General features: G+C 42.3%; 1 protein-coding gene across 7 annotated transcripts in view; it reads right to left on the bottom strand.

The window, feature by feature from the left end:
- Nucleotides 1-20192, bottom strand: part of LOC138749300 (multiple C2 and transmembrane domain-containing protein 2-like) — a 328465-nt gene that overhangs the window by 103505 nt on the left and 204768 nt on the right. The window contains exon 18 of one of the 7 annotated variants that reach the window (XM_069910512.1): nucleotides 11856-11938. The exons of the other annotated variants lie outside the window; for them this stretch is intronic. Within the exon in view, the coding sequence (XP_069766613.1) occupies nucleotides 11930-11938 (9 nt within the window). The 3' untranslated portion in view covers nucleotides 11856-11929. Of the gene's footprint in view, nucleotides 1-11855; nucleotides 11939-20192 lie in introns of those variants that run through there. 7 annotated transcript variants of the gene reach the window in all.

Below are 20192 nucleotides of genomic sequence, written 5' to 3'. Positions count from 1 at the left end.
ATGGAGGGTCTATTCACACAGATGGTTGGAAGGAAGAGTAGTGTTTGTCACCTGGACCCTCACTGTACAAAGGCAAGTGTCTTCAGCAGTGCTAGAACACAATACCACAAAGGGTTAATAATGCTAACATATGTATCGCACTGAGCTGACCCATTGCAGCCCATCATGATGTTGCTAACCAGCCTCATACCACCTTTCTACAGGAGCACCCATGCATGGATCTTTTAAGTACACATCCATGTAGTTTTTTTTTAAATGTGATGTGCATCTGTATTTTTTTTACCATCCTCTGTGTAAAGTGAATCACGTACCCTTCACCTTCAGGGTCAAAAGCCTTCCCTCTCGGTGGACTCGCTGTCTCTAGCTGCGTCGTGAAGTAAGCGTGTGAGCGGGTCCACTTCCCCTCCCCTTTAATCAACTGACAGATCACTTTATATTGATACCCCTTTTGTTGACCCCTTACCTCAAGATTCCCCTCAGCCCCCTCTGTTGCTCAACAAACCAACCCTGGTTTCTGCACTTATTACCAGGATTTTCCAGTCCCACCAACATCTTCATTAATCTCCTCTCCAGCTCAGTTCATTTCTTCCCCCAATAAACTGAGCAAAAACCAAAAGGGTAACTGGCATGATGTAGGGACTCTCCAGATTACGGAAATCTAACTTTGCACAAATTCTCGCATCAAACTTTGAGGCACTTTTTTAATATAGAAAAGTTAGTTATTGGCATCTTTTGTAGTTATAGAATATTGGTGGCAGCTAGTTAATTTAAAGAACAATCACTCTTCAAAAAGAACCTGTTTTCAGTAAACCTTCCCACAGCAATGGAACAGACACCATTGTCTTAAAGAACACAGCTGCCAGCTCACAGCAGGAACCCTTTAATAGATTTGCTTTGGAAATTGACAAAGCAATTGTTGCTGGTGACATTTCCAGAGTATTTTTTCAAACAATATGACATCTATGGAGACTTTAAAGCAGTGGTTTTCAAACTGACCCCCTAAACTCACATTCCACCTTAACTATCCCAATGCCATAAATGCTCTGTGATTAGTAAGGGATTGCTTAAGGTGATATGCGAGTGGGAAGGGAAGGTTGAGAAAAATTGTCATTGGCCCATTTCCTTTGGAGTTATGAAACCATGCACATAACAAGTCAATTAGGTGCAATTAAGACAGAGGCAATTGCTGCTGCTCTCTGACGGCAAGGTTCCCTGTAGATGTTCTCAATAGTAGTTTTTGCCTGTGATGTCCTGGGATGTGTCCACTACCTTTTGCACTCAGGGGTATTGGTGTCCCCACACCAGACCATGATGCAGTCTGTTACACATTTTCCACCACACCTGTGTAGACATTTGCCAGGGTTTCTGGTGTCATACCAAACCTCCGCAAACTCCTGAGGAAGTGGACCCGCTCACACACTCACTTCACGATGCTGTTAGAGACAGCGAGTCCACCGAGAGGGAAGGTTTTTTATGTTCTGAGCTACCAGTGGAAACAACTTGGCTGCCTTATATCGTATCTATCTCTTTCATAATTTTATGTTTCCGCAAAATCCCCTCTCACTCTTCTGAATTCCAGCAAGTACCGTCCCAGAGACACAGAGGCTAACACCTTCATCTCTGGAATCAGCCAATTGTCTAAGTAAATATATCCTTTCTCAAGTAAGGAGACCAGAAATGCATGCAGCACTCCAGCTGTGCCTCACCAGTACCCTGTGCAGAACCTTCCTGGTCTTAAATTCAATCTCTCCAGCAATGAAGCCAATCTTCCATTTGCCTTTTTAATTACTTGCTGCCCCTGCAAACTATCCTTTTGAAATCCCTTTGCACAACAGCGTGCTGCAACCTTGCACCATTTAAATAATAATTTACTCCAGCCATCCTCAAATGGGACCGGGGGTGGGGGTGCACACAGCCCTCACTGGGGGTCAGAGCACATTTAATAGAGCCTTAAGCCGCTGTCAGGTGCTCGGACACAGATAATGCGCCGGCAGACGCGGCAGGGGGAGTGCAGCTGGGACGTTCAGGTGGCCGCGGGAAAACGCCTTTCTGTCACCTGAACGTGCCAGCTGAAGGAGGGCCACGTCTGAGCGAATGCCGGCTCCTGTGGACTGTGGCCGTAGACCCACTGCTGCTTTCAGGTGCAACGGGGGACTCTTGGAGCCGGAGATCATACCTACAGGAGGAGGGTTAGGTCAGTGCTCCTCCTGGCTGGCATCTCCACTTTCAGGTGGCCTCCCGACAGCCACAAGGGGTAGAATATGCGGCTTTACATCGGGGTATTTTGGCCACCTGAAAGTACCTAAAGTAAGAGGACCCCAAAGATATATGGGGAGGGGCGGGAGAACTGAACAGATTAAACATTTTTTTTGAGGCAGCAAAGCTATGCTGTATAGTTGACAAGCAGCCCAATTTTTTCACCCCCCAAGGTTGGAGGCATTTGGAGCAAAAACACAGAGCAAATGATGGAGGAGCTCAGCCAGTCTCACAACTTCCAGAGGAGGTAAAGATATATTAATGTTGTTTCAGGCCTGAGACCTTCTTCAAGGTATAAGCAAAAAGCAGACAGGCCTCTCAATAAAGACTGAGAGAGAAAAGGGGAAGAATGGGTGAGGGGATGAAGCCAGAACAACAAACAAAATGTGTTAATTGGATAGAAGAGGGAAGATGAGAATTGATTTTCGGCTCGAAGAAAGGAGACAGAGGGAAGAGAGAGAGAACTGGAGGAAAGGAGACAAGGGAACGAAGATGAGGGGGGTGGGGTTTAACGGAAACCTGAGAAGTCGATGATAATGCCATCTGATTAGAAGACATCCAGATGGAAGAGGAGGTGTTGCTCCACCAATTTCCGGGAGGTCTCAGTCTGGCAGCGTATGAGAGCATGGACAGACATGTCAGTAAGGCAATGGGGTGGAAAAATTGAAATGGGCGGCCACTGGGAGATCCCCGGTGTGACGGTGGACAGAGCCAAGGTGTTCAATGAAGTGATCTCCCAGTCTGCGCCCAGTCTCTATGATGGAGAGGAGACCACAATGGGAGCACCGGATGCAGTAGGTGACCCCCGCGGATTCTGAAGTGAAATGTTGCTGCATTTGGAGGCAGCCTAGTTAAATGTGGAAAATTAACAATGTTCTTCGAGCATTGCTTGGTTCGACATGATTGTGTTTGACTGAGCGAACCAGCTTTGGCTACGAATTTCCTTCCACATAGTTTTCCTCTTCTGTTCTCTCGCCTTCAATTCCAGGAAATACGTGTATAGGCCGCTAAATTTTGCTCCATATTTCTCGTGCCATTATTTTAAATTAATTCTTTAAAAATTTATACCAACAGCACAGTAACAAGCCCTATCAGCCTTTAAGTCCTTGCCACCCCAATTACACCCAAATGACCTACCAACCTGTATGTTTTGCTTTGAGTTTTCATGACAGGTAGTGAACGCATGTGAAGGTGCTTTAGAACACTAAATTTAGTTCATATTTTGAGAAAATTTCTTAAATATAATTGAAGTATTGCATAATTGAGATATTCAATTGATAATTAAATAAGATAAAGTATTTTACAAAGAATTATGGAGATGATTTACAATTTCATATATGTTAGTGTTATTACGGAATGTATTATTTATTCTTTTATATAATTTTATTGAATTGCACTTTTTTTATTTGTATAAATTCTTAATTAAAATCAATAGAAATATTTTAAAAAGAAAAAGAAAATAAATTTTCACAGAGATTCAGCACAGAAACAGACCCTCCAGCACATTTTGTCAGATGAATGTTAAAGAGAAGATGCAAATCTCTTTTGCAGAAACTCACCTTGGGACAGTGGGTGATAAGAGACCACCTTTAATGGGCAACTATCTCATTTCAATTCTATTGCCTGCAGTACAATTGAATATTGGGTCTCAAGTGCTGTTGGGGAAGTCAAATTTCTATCCCTCCACCCCTTGCCAGACTGGTTTCAATTTCCCAGCAGTTCTTCCTGTCTTGGGGCAGGGAAACATCAGGAGCTGTCTTCACAGCAGGGTCAGTGATCCTTTCGAACCTTTGGGCAGAGTTGTCACCTGTCTTCACAAAGGTTACAGGAGAGAGTGACATTAGTAGTTCCAGGACAAACAAATGATAACAAATGCTTCCCCCTCCCCCAACCCGACTTGCTGTTTAGAAACTTCCAATTTAACTCTTGGAAATTTACAAAGATTTTCGGCATCTCTTTAAATTAAAGATATTCATGTGCAGAAAACCGAAGGGTTGGGTAACACAAGAGCTTGCAGTCTTACTATCTCCGGTCACTGTTAATCCTCTCCATCCATTAATACATAGTAATTTCTTTGACACTCTGTGGCAAGACTTAAATACTGCTGTCAGAAGGTATTTTCCATTTGAATATGAGCTGTCACAATGTTACATTAGGACACTGTTTACAAGACAGGTAAAGGTAAGATAAACAAGCTGTCAGAATTGTCACCTACAGTATGACTCATGCTTTAGAATATTATCAGGACTCGGATTTCCTAATCTTCATGTTTATAAAGAATGACATCCACTCTCACCCTTTCTAAAGGCTGTTTGACATGAACCATCACCTCTGGTGTCCATTTAAATACTTCACAAAGTGTGCCTTGCATTAACAACATCTAAAGGAGGTCTGTAATCTGCATCGGGTGCATTAACACCATTCGACCTCCCTGATGATAGATCAGATGGCTGGGCATGTAATGCTCCCTCCAGGCTTTTAGGCAGGAGTGTTAGCTGAACCAGGCTGTCACTCTGTGCACAGAGTGGAGAGGCAATAGTGGACGTTCTCAGAAAAATAATTAACATCTTCTTGCATAACAAGGTTGAGAGAAGGCAATATTTATTATCGTGGCACATTAGGAATGGAATAGTAATTGTGTTTTATCTAGTCTGATATTAGCAGAAGTTTCAGTGGTTCAATTTCTACGCACTTGTGGGATTCAGAAGGAGCTGTAATTCTAATTTCCTGCACGGATCAGTGAATGAAAGGAAAAAAAAAATCATTTTGGAGTGTGTACAAAGCAGAAAAGACACAGTGAAGACTAACGTTGCACAAGAAGATGGAATTCACAAACTAAGCAGAGGGAAAGAATATTCCAAAGGCTTTAAATTCACACTTAATTTTGACATAGTAATTCTCAACACGGTTTGGATTAAAACCGCAATACTTCTGGTAGCCACCATTGCAGTGGAATAAATGCTTGGAGAGATAGGTCATCCAATTGGCATGTAAATGGCAATGAGGAAGCGTACAGGAGGGAGATCGATCAGCTCGGTGAGTGGTGTCACAACAACAACCTTGCACTCAACATCAGCAATTCCAAGGAGATGATTGTGGACTTCAGGAGGACGTTAAGAACACACGAACCAGAACTGATTGAGGGCTCAGCAGTAGAGAGGGTCAAGGGCTTCAAATTTCTAGAGAGCATTCTGGCTGATTGCATCATTGTCTGGTACGGAGATGCCAACACTCAGAACAAGAATAAACTCCAGAGGATTGTTAACTCAGTCTGCAACAGCACAGAGAAAGGAGCCTCTATCCTCAAAGACCCCCACCACCCAGGCCATGCCTCCTTCACTCTGCTACCCATCGGGAAAAAGGTACAGGAGCCTGAAGACGAGCATTCAGTGGCACAGCAGCTTTTTTCCCCTCTGCCATCATATTCTGAATGAAAAATAATCCACAGACACGGCCTTACTTTGACTTTATCTTGCACTATTTTTATCTATTTTGGAAGGTGTTTGCCTTGTGACAAAGGTAATGGGCACAGACCAGGACATCACAGGCAAAACCCTCCGCACCATCAAGAACATCTACAGGGAATATTGCCTTCAGAGAGCAGAAGCAGTCATCAAGAAACCGCACAACCCAGCACACGCTCTATACTCGCTGCTGCCATCAGGAAAGAGGTCAAGGTGCCATAAGACTCACCCCACCAGGTTCAGCAACAACTGCTACTCCTCCACCATCAGACTCCTCACCACAAACTCCACCAGGGATTCATTTAAGGAGTCTTATTTATGCATTTTATTGGTGGATTGTTTTTTTCTCTCTGTATTGCACAGTCAGTTTATTTACATTTTTTACCTGTTTACAGTTCTTTATTTGTTTACATGTGAACACTGTGTACAGTTATTTTTTGCACTACCAATAAGTGGTAATTCTGCCTCGCCCGCAGAAAAAAAATAATCTTTGGGTTGTATGTATGTACTTTGACAATAAATCTGAAATCTGAATACTGAATGTTGGAGATGGCTGATCAATTGAAATTATTAGATTCAATGCCTGGTTCATTTTACATCCTTAAAAATCAATTTCTTCCACCGCTAGTGGACAATTGTAGTCCCTACCAGATACAAAACACATTGAAGTTACTTGTCCAGGCTACCTGTCAAAGCCACAACACTTTAAGACCAAAGAGGGCAAAGGCATCAAATTCATGGGTTCCTCTCCGAGTCCCAGGAAATTGTTAAAGCGGAACAGAGATTGCTTGAAAAGAAGCACAAATATAGCTGCAAAAACACATCTCTAATCATTTTGCAAAGCATGAGAACTTCATTACAGCAAGAAGCAATGCAGCAAGCTAGCCTCACCCCAAGATCGTCTGCCTCATGGCTTTCAAATTCAGATTTATTGTCAGAGTACATCATATACAACACTGAGATTCTTTATTTCCTGCAGGCAAGGCAGAATTTCCACTGCTGGCAAAAATACAGTATACAATGTAAACAAATAATTTGTAAAATATCTGACGAATAAAAAGAGAAAAAATGTGCAAAATTAAGTCTTCAAATGACTCCTACTAAGTGAGTTTTTTGTTGGGGAGTCTGACGGTGGAGGGGTAGTAGCTGTTTGCGGACTCTTGTAGTACCTATATCTCTTTCCTGATGGTAGCAGTGAAAACAAAGCATCTGGTGGATGGTGTGGATCGTGGATGATTGCTGCTGCTCTCCGACAGCTACATTTCCTGTAGATCCTCTCAACGGTGGGGAGGGCTTTGCCTGTGATATCCTGCGCGATGTCCACCAACTTTTGCACTGTGAACCCTTACGTTTCCTGAACATTCAAACAGACTGCTCCATATAAGTATATGTTTCTTCAAAGTTTCTCGGGATTCGTTAACCAGGATCACATCCCTTACCTAATGGTTAGCAGTATTTAATGTCTTCACCAAAATAGAGTTGTTCTTGTTCTTTAACCTTGCAGAATTATGAAAACATACCACAGGACGTTCTCTGCTATATTATTTTGGATACGACTTTAAAACTTACATCCTCACTATGCTTGCTCTTTCTGTCTTTCCTTCTTGCTCATTACAAGTCCTGCATCACCTTCCCTAACGGTGTTGCAAGAGAAGCTTCAACAGAAGCTGGTGGTGGCTCAAGAGTGTACGGGCGATCAGTGATGGGGAACAAAAGCTGTTCTTACCAGCGACACAGTCATCACGAAAAGAAAAACTGTAACCACAGCCTGAATGTGAGGGTTACAAAAATTGGCTGTTTAATTTCAAAACCATGGACTTCACACACAGTTCTGCTTCCGTTTCGCAGAGTGTAGTGAATACTTGTCCCTCAAAATCTGGCAGGCCTGAATGCAGACGTAGGAAGCATTAAAGTAGCATTGAAGTCCAAAAAGTCCAGATGCCAGAAATCCAGACCACCCGAGAATCCGGACTTTTCAAAACTCTCAAACTTTTTAAATTTAGCGGGATTTTTAGTGCATAAGCACCACAGATGTATTTTTTTTTCTTTAAAACTGCTCATTTCATTAAATGAGCTCATGACTAAACTGTCAAAATTCACCTGTTCGTCTCTTCTTTATTCCTCCCTAGATTTGAATTTTAAAAGTACTGCCCAAGAATCCAGACTGACCTAGTCCAGATTTTCAGCCTTCTACTGTAATATAGAGTTGAGCGCAGATGTCATCCTGCGACATTTTATGCCGAGCCATGGGATTTCTTATTTAAGCAATAAACCATTCTTATCTCTTCAATAATTAGACTTAATACAATATATTGAAGCTCTGGTAATCAAAAGAAATACTCCAAACATTATTAATAAATGGATCTCAGGGCTGCTAAGAGATTCAGTTTGGTGTAAATACAATACAGTTGCTGTGCTAAGAGTAATCTTTTCACTTCAGAAGCAGCTTCACTTGTCTATTTAAAATAAAACAGGACCAGAAATAGCATTTGTTATCACATAATCTGTCACTTGCATTCTTTTTCGTTGCTTTAATTTGGTAATAAATAGTCTGGCAAGTGAAAATTAATTTCAATTTGCAAGCTATTCATGAAGGAAGTTTAGAAGGTGCCTTGTTCAGAATGAGGAAGCTTTTCTTTACCCAAAATAATGAATGAGGGTATAACCAACTCCCTTGGTCTGCACCTTTTGATTAGGGAGTAACATCATCATTCATTTGGACTGTTTTACCATACAAGATCATTTACTTCCAGCAGACAACCTATGTCCAGAGTATTCAAGAGTGTCTTTGCGACTGAAGGCATTAAAATAATTGTAACTGTGTCCAATGACATGGCTTAAGTGCGCAGTTAGCTCTGGCCTCCATACGTAGGAGTAGAAATCACAAGAGACACAAGCTTCAAACATGCGGAGTCAAGTTGTGGGTCTCATAATTTTCAAATGGTAATATCTCATGATCCACAGGAGTCCTTCAACCCTGCTGCAATTTCACCTTGTGGAGCAGTTAGCAGAGCAGCTAGCGCAACACTGTAACAGTGCCAGCGATTGAACCGGGGTTCGAATCCTGCAATGTCTGTAAAGAATTTGTACATTTCCTCTGTGTTTCCTCCGGGGGCTCTGGCTTCCTCCCACCTTTCAAAATATTCCTGGGGGTTGTAGATCAATTGGGTATAATTGGGCAGCACGGACTCGCGTGCTGAAGTGGCCTCTTGCCATGCTTGTATGTCTAAATACATAGGGCTCACTGGGAGTTCCTTCACTGTAATATAGAGTTGAGCGCAGATGTCATCCTGCGACATTTTATGCTGAGCCATGGGATTTCTTACTTAAGCAATAAACCACTCTTATCTCTTCAATAATTACACTTAATGCAATATATTGATGCTCTGGTAATCAAAAGAAATACTCCAAACATTATTTAATGTTGGCTCTGTGCAGACATTAATATACAAAAGGGTTTATACAGTAAAGACTTCAGTTTCCACCACCTATGGAGATTGTAGATAGCAGATCAGTGAACTGTGTGGTTTGGCAAATGACCGACAGGTGCACCAATTCTAAACATTGGTATTTTTTAACCTGTTTATTTTCTGTGGTTTATTTGCTTGAATTCTGGATTTTACCGTAATTTAAAAATTCTTGAAATGGAAAGGTTTATCATTTAAATATAATCTCTGTCTAATGACAAAGAAGAGCAACAATTGGGCCCTCAAAGACTTGCTGGTAGCTTATTTTCAGTCCTGGTAACCCGAAGTCACCCATGCATATCTGGAGTGGCACTTCAATGATCAGGGATGTGTTTACTTAACAATTAAAGCTTGTGGCCCAGTTGTCAATGTAAAGTGAATAGGAAAGGTTGGGGATTACTAAATGGAGCTCCTCTCAAACAACCTGGAAAATTATTATTTATTAGCCAGCATCACTTACGAATTATTAAAGGCAAGTGTGGACCGGGGGGGAGTGCTCCGGTTTCCTCCCACATTCCAAACATGTACGGGATCAGTTAGTCACATGGGTTATTTGGGCGGTGCAGACTTGTGCGCTGGAAGAGCCTGTTACCATCTCTAAATTTAAAAATAAAATATACTCAACGCTAACACCTTAAGATGCTTTTAGTCCTGATAACCTAAAGAAAAATTTGGGCATGTACATGAACGAGAGGGGTATGGAGGGAGATGGTTAAGGTGCAGGTCAGGGGGATGAGGTACAAGAATGTGTCTAAAGACTAAAGAACCCTGTGAATCGAAGACACTCCCTTATTTTTGTGTACAACTATTTTTTTTATATAGCAATGTTGTGAGGTGGTTATAATATGAATGTTTGCTCTATGATGCAGCCCCAAAATTCCAAATTTCATGACTTGTTCATGACAATAAATTCTGATTGATTGAACCCTCTCTTCCTTCTTACCCCATCACTTTTCTCCACCTCTTTTCCCTCTGTCTCCTTTCACAGAGCCAAAATCAATCCTCACCTTTCCTCTTATCATATCCAATTAGCATCTGCTGGTCTGGATTTCTCCCAATTTCTCCCTCCAGTTCTATTCAGATGTCTTCCGGTTTTCTTGCTTACACCTTGAAGAAGGGCTCAGGCACAAAACATCGATCATATATCTTTACCACCCGTGGACCTTGCAAGACTGGTGAATTCTTCCACATCTGTGTGTTTTTACTATTTTCTATATTGTAGGTTCCAGAGTTCAAAATCTGGAATATAAATCTATCATTTGGAGTAGCAAGGAGGGTTGAAGGCAGTGCCTTTGATGTAGTCTTATGAATTTCACCAGAGCTTGTCAGCTGGCCAAAACAATTAACCATCTTAATCAATCAGTGTGGCAAGCTGGATCTTAAACTTGCTGTGAAGCAAGAACCAATGCAGAACTGCTGAGGGCTGGGATCACACTCCAGTTTCTCTCAACCAAAGCAAACACAGCAGCTAACAGCAACCCTTCACTTTTCCTATCACCTCTCAATCGATTCTGTCCTCCCAACTTCTGTTCCCTCATCGGCACTCTGTGACTTGTAGGTTATTTACTGACCAGAATGATTCCAATTAATAGGAGGTTATAGGGTGGACAGTCAACACCATTTTCCTGGGTCGTCAATAGAAAGTACCAGAGGTTATCTGTTTAAGGTGAGTGGAGGAAAGTTTAGGAGAGAGGTCAGAGGTATGTGTTTTTTTTTTACACACCAGAGAGTGGTGGGTGCCTGGAATGCATTGCAAAGGGAAGTAGTGGAGGCTGGTACAATACGTGCATTCAAAAGACTCTTAGATATGAAAAATAGAGGGTTACGGATGTGAAGGAGAGATTGCTGTGAAGCAGGTTTACATAGGCCAGCAACACATTGTGGGCTGAAGAGTCTGTACTGTGCTATAATGTTCCATCTCAGCTGTAAATGATCTATAATTCTAAAAACACTCACCTGAGAGAGTTGGTCAGAGTGTCAATCATTCAATTTCTAAGCCAGACAAAGGCAAAAAACATAAATAACACATTATGACAGCTCTACCTGTTCTAAGATGCATGCACTCATTTTCAGTGACATGTCTAATTCATTTTGATAGTACAAGTTTAGCTACTGGTTAAAAATTTGTGGGGAGGAGCGTGGCTGAAGATGGGCTTCTCTTTACAAGGCTACTGATGGTTCATACAAATGATTCCCTCAATCGAGTTAATTCACGACACATTGGGCGGCACGGTTAACGTTGTGGTCAGCACAACACCATTACAGCGCTAGCGACCTGGGTGCGAGTCTGCGGCTGTCCGCAAGTTCTCCCCGTGACCTGCATGGGTTTTCTCTGGGTGCTCCAGTTTCCTCCCTCCAAGAACGTATAAGTTTGTAAGTTAATTAGTGAATTTTGGCAGCACGGGACCATGGGCCAGAAGGGCCTGTTACCGTAGTGTGCGACTAACTTTAAAAAAAAAATCCCATCTCATCCTTGCATCACTGCTGGGTTAGTTGTACATTTGCGACAGCGGGATTGTTAAACCATGCAACTCTCCAGGAAATTCTAGGTCAGAATAGATTCTAATATAACATGCATTAATCATTTCCAAATGATTTGTTTCAGATTACACTGAACCGTCTTTTCCAGTGTTATAAGAATGCACTTACCATGCGATGATAAATCACCACATTCTCCACAATTCTTCCCTGATATCAATGCAAGCTCTAATGCCTCGTTGCTTAAAGCTGACACACCACGAGTCACCTGACCTGAGAAAAATGCATCCATTGCAAATTGCTTGCAGCTTCCGTCTACTCTCCTCTACAGAGTGCAGAGCAGTCTTCTTGAGATTGGTTTATTAATGGGAAGCTTTGGGCTGAGTACTGGATCTGCCCTGCAACCATAACTATGCACATGGCTCGTTAAACTATTGTCAGATGTTCAGGGGTACAGGGAAAAGCTTAATTATGCCTGCTATCCAGGTAGGCCACTCAAGGTTACCACTCTCTTGAACTATTCACCAATTTTTAAAAAATTTAAACATACAGCATGGTAAGCAGGCCCCTTTGGCCCACGAGCCTGTGCCTTCCAATTGATCTATAACCCCCCCCCGGTACCTTTGAAGAGTGGAGGAAACCGGACCCACCGGGGAAAACCCACACAGGCACAGGGAGAACATACAAACTCCTTACAGACAGCACGGGATTCGAACCACAGTCCCAATCGCTGGCGCTCTAATGGTGTTCCGCTAACCGCTAGGCCAACCATGCTGTCTGCAAGAATGTTTAAATTCAAAGTGGTGCCAAAGAATGACCTCCTTTTCCTCAGCAGAACCTTCCTTCATTCACTTTGCATGCAAGTGAACTTGCCAGACGGTGGTCAGTAAACAGGAGCTGGCCTCAAATGGTTGCAGTCCCAAATACACCAGGTCATCTTTTGGCAGTGCTGCTGTTAATTACTTTGGAGGACTTCTAAAGATCAGTGTCACTTTACAAGCCAATGAACCAAAAAACAAGAAATCCTAAATAAGAATGAAAAACACCGAAAGTCCTCAAAACTATTCACTAACAATGAGATTAGGTGAAATAATGCAATGTAAAGTAATGCAAAATGGAGAAGGATAAAAGTTTATAAAATTATGGTCGGTTTAGATAGAACTGACAGTCAGAATCTTTCTGAAGTTAAGTTTAAAGATGTGCAGGGCAATTTCTTCTTTTTTTCTATGCACAGGGAGTGGTGGGTGCCTGGAATGCATTACTGGGGTTGGTGGTCGAGACTGATACAACAGGGACATTTAAAGGACTCATCAATTTAAAAAAAAAAGGGTGATGGGCCATGAAGGAGTGAAGGATTAGATTGATTTAGGAGTAGGTTAACATTGCATCCTGAGCCGAAGACCCCCACTGTGTTGTCCCATTCTAAATTCTTTAGAAATATTTGACATCCGTGGGCAATTTCTCAGCCCTGTCTCGCCACCAACACCCAGACTATGCCGACAGGATTCTAGAGCCAGACCTCCCAAACCCAAGGTTGCGCCCACTCACCTGATCTTCTGCAATCGGTAATAAGGTGGAAACAATCCACACCACAAACCAAGAAATACATCATCTGCACCAGACACAAAAAAAATGAGTCCTTCTTGATGAAACCAGATTCAGCTGTATAGTTGATATCCGTGGGGGTGGGGGCTAATGTGTGCATTACAGGAAGAGATCTTGTGCAGTGGCCAAGACTCATTTGCTATGCATAAAAAATAGGAGCAGGAGCCCATCCTCGACCTTTTGGCCAAGGAGTTGATCGGAAGTACAAACTAGTTAAAATACTAGTTATGCCACCGTCAGAGTAAGGTGGAGGGTTTTGATCTCTGTGGTGATAGCACACGAAAGGATACAGATTCCTTGTGAGATATAGTCCAGAAACAGGCCTTTCAGCTCACCAAGTCCACACTAACCTTAAATCACACATTTTAAAACTTTTATCAACTCCTCCCCTCCTACCCCCCCTCTCAAATTCTACCACTCACCTGTACACCAGAGACAACTTGCAGAGGTCAGTTGGTGTCTTTAGGAGGTGGGAGGAAAATGAAGCCACCAGTAGAAATCTATAGGGAGAACGTACAAGCTTCCCGAACCTGGGTCTCTGGTATCATGCCCCAGCGGTGCTACCGGCTACACCACTCTGCTGCCCTACGGAACAAGTCAACGGGTAGGCGGCACAGTGGCGCTATTATGGCCCCAGCAACCTGCGTTCGAATCCAGCACTGTCTGTAAGGAGTTCGTCTGTCCTCCCTGCGACCTCCCTGCATCTGGGGGCTCTGGTTACACCCCCCCTTCAAAAAGATACAAGTTGTAGGGTAATTGAATGCAATTGGGAGTGTGCACTTCATTGGCTGGAATCGGCCTCCAGCATGTTGCAAATAAATAAAAAAAATTAAAAGGACCATAAGACATAGGAGCAGAATTAGGCCACTCGTGAAGATGTTGCCATTGCTGGAGAATTATATGGGGAGAGGCAAACAAGCTTGGGTTGATTTCCTTGGAGATGCGGGGCTTGTGCAGATTTAACAGGAAATGTAATCTCAACAGTATTCAGCATGTGCCTCATCATTGGGTGAGATGGGAGGCTGTGGAGGAGGTAACTTAATTGGAATAAAGAGCATAATTGATAGAAGACAATTCAGTCGGGGGAAGCAAGGTCATTTAAAATGTTGCAGATGGCCTTCCAAAAGCTGTAACCTGCAGAGGTACAGCCTGAACACAACACAGAGAAGGACAAGAGCAGGAGTGGGTGAACATGATCAAGACTGATACATTCTAGGTGCTCTCCTCATCTGTGCCTAATGTCTCAGCTTTCAATGCCTTACTGAGAATAGCGAAGCGAGATTAATCCCAGGATCACTTTTGACTGGTATGGGCAAGAGATCCACTTTCAACAGAGGGAAGTCGTTTATTAGCAGTAGCAGGTAAACTAAATTTGTACCAATTCCCAATCTTGCACTGAAACATTTAAGAACAGTTCATTTATTACTTTGGAGATATTATGAGTTCTTCTTGATGAAACCAGAACACTACAATTGTGCTTCAACATAAGATCTGTGCAGTCTAACTTTAAAAACACACTGAAATGCTGGTAGAACTCAGCCGGTCTCTTCGGTGTCTAGAAGAGACAAAGATACATTGTCAACATTTTGGGCCTGAGCCCTTCTTCAATGAATAAGCTAGAATCAAAATATCTAACTACATGTGGTCCAGTCTGCAGAATTAATTTAGTGATTCTCCCCTTCCTCCTTCCTTCTTCTCCACCCCCCTCCCCACCCCCACCACCTTTTCATGCAGGCGACCGCCTGCTTTTTGCTCATACCTTGAGGAAGGGCGTAGTCCCATAACTTTGGCTCCTATGGATGTTATGTAACCTGCTGTGCTTGTCTAGCACGGTTTGAGAGCATTGCACTCAACCTCCTGAATCTGTGGACTTTCTTGCTTAACAATACAATTAAAGTTAGGTTTTAATCTGATTTTTGGCACCCATTTTCATTACCAATGTAATTCAAACCCCATTCAGAGATTCCCTCCAAATCGGTCAGCCCTGACAGAAGCAGTTCGAGACCACGGGGGGGGGCACAGTTGCAGGGACAAGTCGATTACTTTGTGCTTTGATTTGCGGAAGGACTCCAACCTCCTCGAAGCTGGTTTGCAATCAGCTCGCAAAGTGAGCCTTGCTCCAGAGACCTGCGACAAGTGAGGACTTTACATCTATCAACAAAGCCAGTAAAGTACAACTGTCCCACCGTTAATGAGCGAGACACAGTATTTTTTTTTCCGTTGCAGTGATTTTCAAACTTTCTTGTATGGTGCAAAACCATGACAAACTCCCAAATAAATGTCCATTGAATATTTGACTGTTGGCAAGCAATCACTTCAGAGGCTTGTCTGAATTTTTTTTTCGGCTATAAATTTTTGATATATTCTTGAACTGTGAGTGTCAATAGCTAATGTTTTATTGGCCATCTCTAATTGCCCTCAATGTGGGACGGTGCCCTTCTCCCTGGACTCTGGCATTCAGTTTACTTTCAAAGGAGTGAAAGAAACAAGCACGCCATTTAAAAGAAACTAAATTATTTGGCAATAGAAATTCCCCCCCACCACCAAACAGTGAAATTAAATGGTTGCAAATGAACTCTTCAAAGTTATCTTTTCAAACCATCTTTCTCCCTAGAAAAGATACTTGGTGATCATCCAGGATATTTCTCCATGATTTCATCTGCTCCTCCCCTTCAGCTCCCCCAACTCCCGAGAACAATCAAGTGCTCCTAAAAGTCTTGCTTGACCATAAGGCCTAGAAGAGGGGCTTCTACGGCCAATGATGCTCCACATCCCATCCAAACCAGGAATCCGGAAAGGCCAGCAAGGATATTCCCTCCCCATGACCCTCATTCCCTCGAGAGCTGGAATTCAACTTATGGAAGGAAAATAAAAGTTCCGAGGTCGCAGTAGGATTTAGAACCATAGAACAGCACAGAAAACAGGCCCTACTCTGCGCCAACTATTATTCGGCCTAGTCCTACAGCTCTGCACCCAGTCCACAGCTCTCCATACCCATCCCATCCATGTAGCTCTCCAAATTTTTCTTAAATGGGAAAATTGACCCCGCATTCACCACTTCAGTTGGCAGCTTGATCCACACTCCCACTATTCTCCGTGTTAAGAAATTTCCCCCTCATGTTCCCCCGCCAAGCTTCTCCCCTTTCATCCTTAACCTAAGTCCTCTTATTTGTATCTCAACTTAACTTCAGTGGGAAAGTCTGCTTTGATTAAATCCATCTTTACCTCTCATATCTTTATCAAATCTCCCTCATTCTTCTATGTTCCAGAGAATAAAGTCCTAACCCGTTTAACCTTTCCCTGTAACTCAGTTCCTGAAGTCCCGACAACATCCGAATAAATTTTCCCTGCACTCTTTCAATCTTATTCATATCTTTTCTGTAGTTAGGTGTCCAAAACCTCACACGATACTCTGAATTGGGCCTCACCAAGATGTAGAGGGGAGAGGTTCTTGTTATGTTCTGAGCTGCATTCACCATCTTGTGTAACTTCTTCCAAATTCGAACTGAATTGTTCCTGTAACACACCGATGAATCCACCTAGCACGCATTCGACGTTGCATCTGCTGAAGTTAGTGAAGAACAAGGGGTGCCTGCCAATCTTCATCGGTCTTCGAAGTGGAGATGCAGGTGGACTTTCTTCAGTGTTCCATCAATAATATATTTTACATAGAACCTGCATGATTTTTCCATTCTGAAGTGTCTCCCGTTCACACAAGAATGACCAAATCTCCAAATATCTGTATCACACCGTGAGTTTAGACAGAATACCTGAACCGCAGTATTTAAGGAGGCGGATGTCCTATTCATTAGCCCGTTGTTCATGGATCGCCCGCAGTTCAGTTTAGACCGCAGGCGATCTGTGAAAATTACTAGGGGGTTGAAGAGGTAAAATGTCAGAATGGGAATGAGTCCTTATTCCCATTCTGATCTTTTTACACAAACTGTGTCCTGTGAAATTAAGAATAATTTCTTGGAATGCAGTGCTGCGTAAAAGACATAAATGCGTTTGTCCCAGGTAAGGACAATGGAGGTATTTATTCTGAAGATCTTGAAGTTATCTAGTCTTTCCAATTCAGTGCCATTAATATGGACAGGGGTATGAACTCTGAACTCTCTCCCGAAGTAAGCAATCATCTATTTGGACTTTTTGACTTTAATCGAGAGAGGTTATAATCTTGGCACCATTCGAACAGACTTTCTCATCATTTGGTATGATCTACTCAAGTGCTGTTAGCAGCGAATTTGAAGATGGACAGAATGGTATTTAGCAGTACAGTTGTGGTTGCACAGGGAGTAAGATAGGGAAATGAGAACATCTCCTCGAGGAGCATTGTGTGATTGTGGAGGAGATGCTGTTCTTCTCTGACTTTGCGGTCTGTTGGGTAAGAATGCAGTTGCAAAAAGGGGTGACAGGGCCTGGATCTTGGTCCAGCAAGAGTTTGCAAGGAATGATGGTACCTGGTACCTGTAATGTAGTCCGCACCCTGCTCTGAGGTTGTTGTTCTAGCTGGTAAATTCTAGACTTCAATCAAGCTGAGATGATTTTTCCATTTCGTCACACTGAACTTTAGAGAAAGGAGTTAGATCAGTGGTGTTGAAACGTTTTCTTTCCACTCACATACAACCTTAACTAATCCCTATGCCATAATTGCTCTGTGATTAGTAAGGGATTGCTTAAGGAGGTGGGAAGAAAAAGATTGTAAATCACTATTTTAATCATAACTAATTGACTCGTTATGTGCATGGTTTCATAACTCCAAAGGAAATGGGCCAATGACAATTTTTCTCAAGCAAAATATTTCTGTAACAATGGGATCCAGAGCAGTGATTCTCAACCTTCCCCCCCCCCCCCCCCCCACTCACATATCATGTTAAGTAATCCCTTTGGTGTGAGGCTGAGAAGAAATTAAAGATGCATACCAATTAATGTCATGAACTGTCTATTCTGCATAACATGTGAGCACATGATGTATAAGAGCGACTACAGAAGCGGGAATATGGAGCAAAAAAATGCAGTCGATAGGAGGAATTTGGCAAATGATGTAGCATCAGCGGGAGAGAAAGAATGGCCAACAGTTAAGACCGCAATGCTTCATTAAGACTGAATCATCAAGGCTTTGTCCAACCTTCTTTCTCGCTGACTATCTGATCTTAAACTGGCAGCTTCCACTCTTTTTAAGGAAAGAAATAGCATATTGGGTTCCCCAAGTCCTCGCATGGTAGATGCCCTTTATGACATTCTTTCTTTAATTGATTGCAAAGTTGGTTAGAAAGGCCTATTGTAAACACGAAAAACATCTGTGAGCAAATGCTCTCCTGCTGTATAAACACTTCCCAAGGAAGGCTGCGGGCAACTCACACCAGTGAGGAGATCTCACTCACTGGACAAGATAAATATTTTATTTGCTCAATTAAGTTACTTCTTGGAGTTTTCTTTTGTTTTGATAATGTTTGATTTTCTCAAATAGCATCAAGTTTAAAAAAAATACTTTTGTCCACTGAAATTGTCCCTTTGAGATTTTAGAAGGGTTAATCACAAAATTATGGGTTAAAAAAATGAAACAGTGGCAAATTGCTTTAATGGTAATGTATCAAAGATCGTTAACTTCAATTAATTTGCAGTTGATTGTCACAAAAGAACCTTTGAGGGGGGAAGGGCAAGACTAAGCTGGAGACAGTTCAGTGTAGAGAGAGCACATTGTCAAAGGTATCAGCTTATAGGTCTGAGGCCTTGGCTGTCTTCTTCGTTGGACATGAAGTATTGTTAGCACATAGAGCTGGGGTATTCCAATCAACTTTTGTCCCCATGTAGCTCCTCATTATCCCTTTGCTAGACATAATACCTTGCTGTGTGCAACTAAGGTCGCATTAAAGCTGTCCTTGATATGGTCTTGAGAATCCTCTGAAGAGTAAGGCCTGCAGTTTCTATCCATTCAGTATTTAACATATCTCCTATGCAGGCCAACTGTGGCCAGGACTCAAAGAAAATGTACGTCACAGAGAGACGAAAGACGCCATAAAGCCTGTCAATGAAACACTAAAGTCTGCAGACACTGTGAATGTTTCTAAAAACACACCGAAATGCTGGAGGTCTTACAGCTTCCATTGGAGATGACATTTCAGGCCTGAGCCCTTCCTCAAGGTATAAATTCTTATTTTTCCACTCGTACCATGAGAAAGGTTCAGGCCCGAAATGTCGGTAATATATCTTTAACTCCTACAGATGCTGCGAGAGGAGCTGAGTTCTTCCAGCATTTCTGTGCGTTTTTACTTTAAAAAAGCCAATTGTGTCCAGGCGGGTTCAAAACTACTCCGTCCAATCCCATCTCCATTTCCACACCCATAGACCTGCAGGTCACAGCTTCTCAAGTCCAAAATCGAGAGAAAACTACAATGTTTCAGTAGTGTTTAGATGCATTTCAAATATATGACACTGAGGAATAAGTTGATGAGAATGTCATTAACATTAACAATCTGACAGTGTTTCAGTTCATGGTTCCACTGGCTAATGAGAAAGATACAACTTAAGCCTCTCTAGCCCAGATTATTTTCAGATGTTTTTGAATCTACCAACGTTTGTCAAATTCAGATGGCTAAAAACTGTTTCAGTGGTAAACTCTTGCCAATACCTAACCCAGTCGTTTTCAAAGTGCCCCACTAAACTCACATATGCCTTAAGTGCTCTGTGATTAGTAAGGGATTGCATATGTGGGTGGAAATAAAACATTTGAAAACCACTGTTTTAATTGTCCCTCATTGACTCGTTATGTGCATGGTTTCACAACTCCAAAGGAAATGGGCCAATGACAATTTTTCTCAAGCAAAATATTTCAGTAACAATTGGGTCTAGAGCAGTGGTTCTCAACCTTTCCTTCCCACTCACCTACCACCTTAAATGATCCCTTACCAATCACACAACA

This window comes from Narcine bancroftii, chromosome 14 (assembly GCF_036971445.1).
Source record: "Narcine bancroftii isolate sNarBan1 chromosome 14, sNarBan1.hap1, whole genome shotgun sequence".
Classification (NCBI taxonomy): domain Eukaryota; kingdom Metazoa; phylum Chordata; class Chondrichthyes; order Torpediniformes; family Narcinidae; genus Narcine; species Narcine bancroftii.
This window is presented reverse-complemented; position numbering and strand designations above follow the sequence as displayed.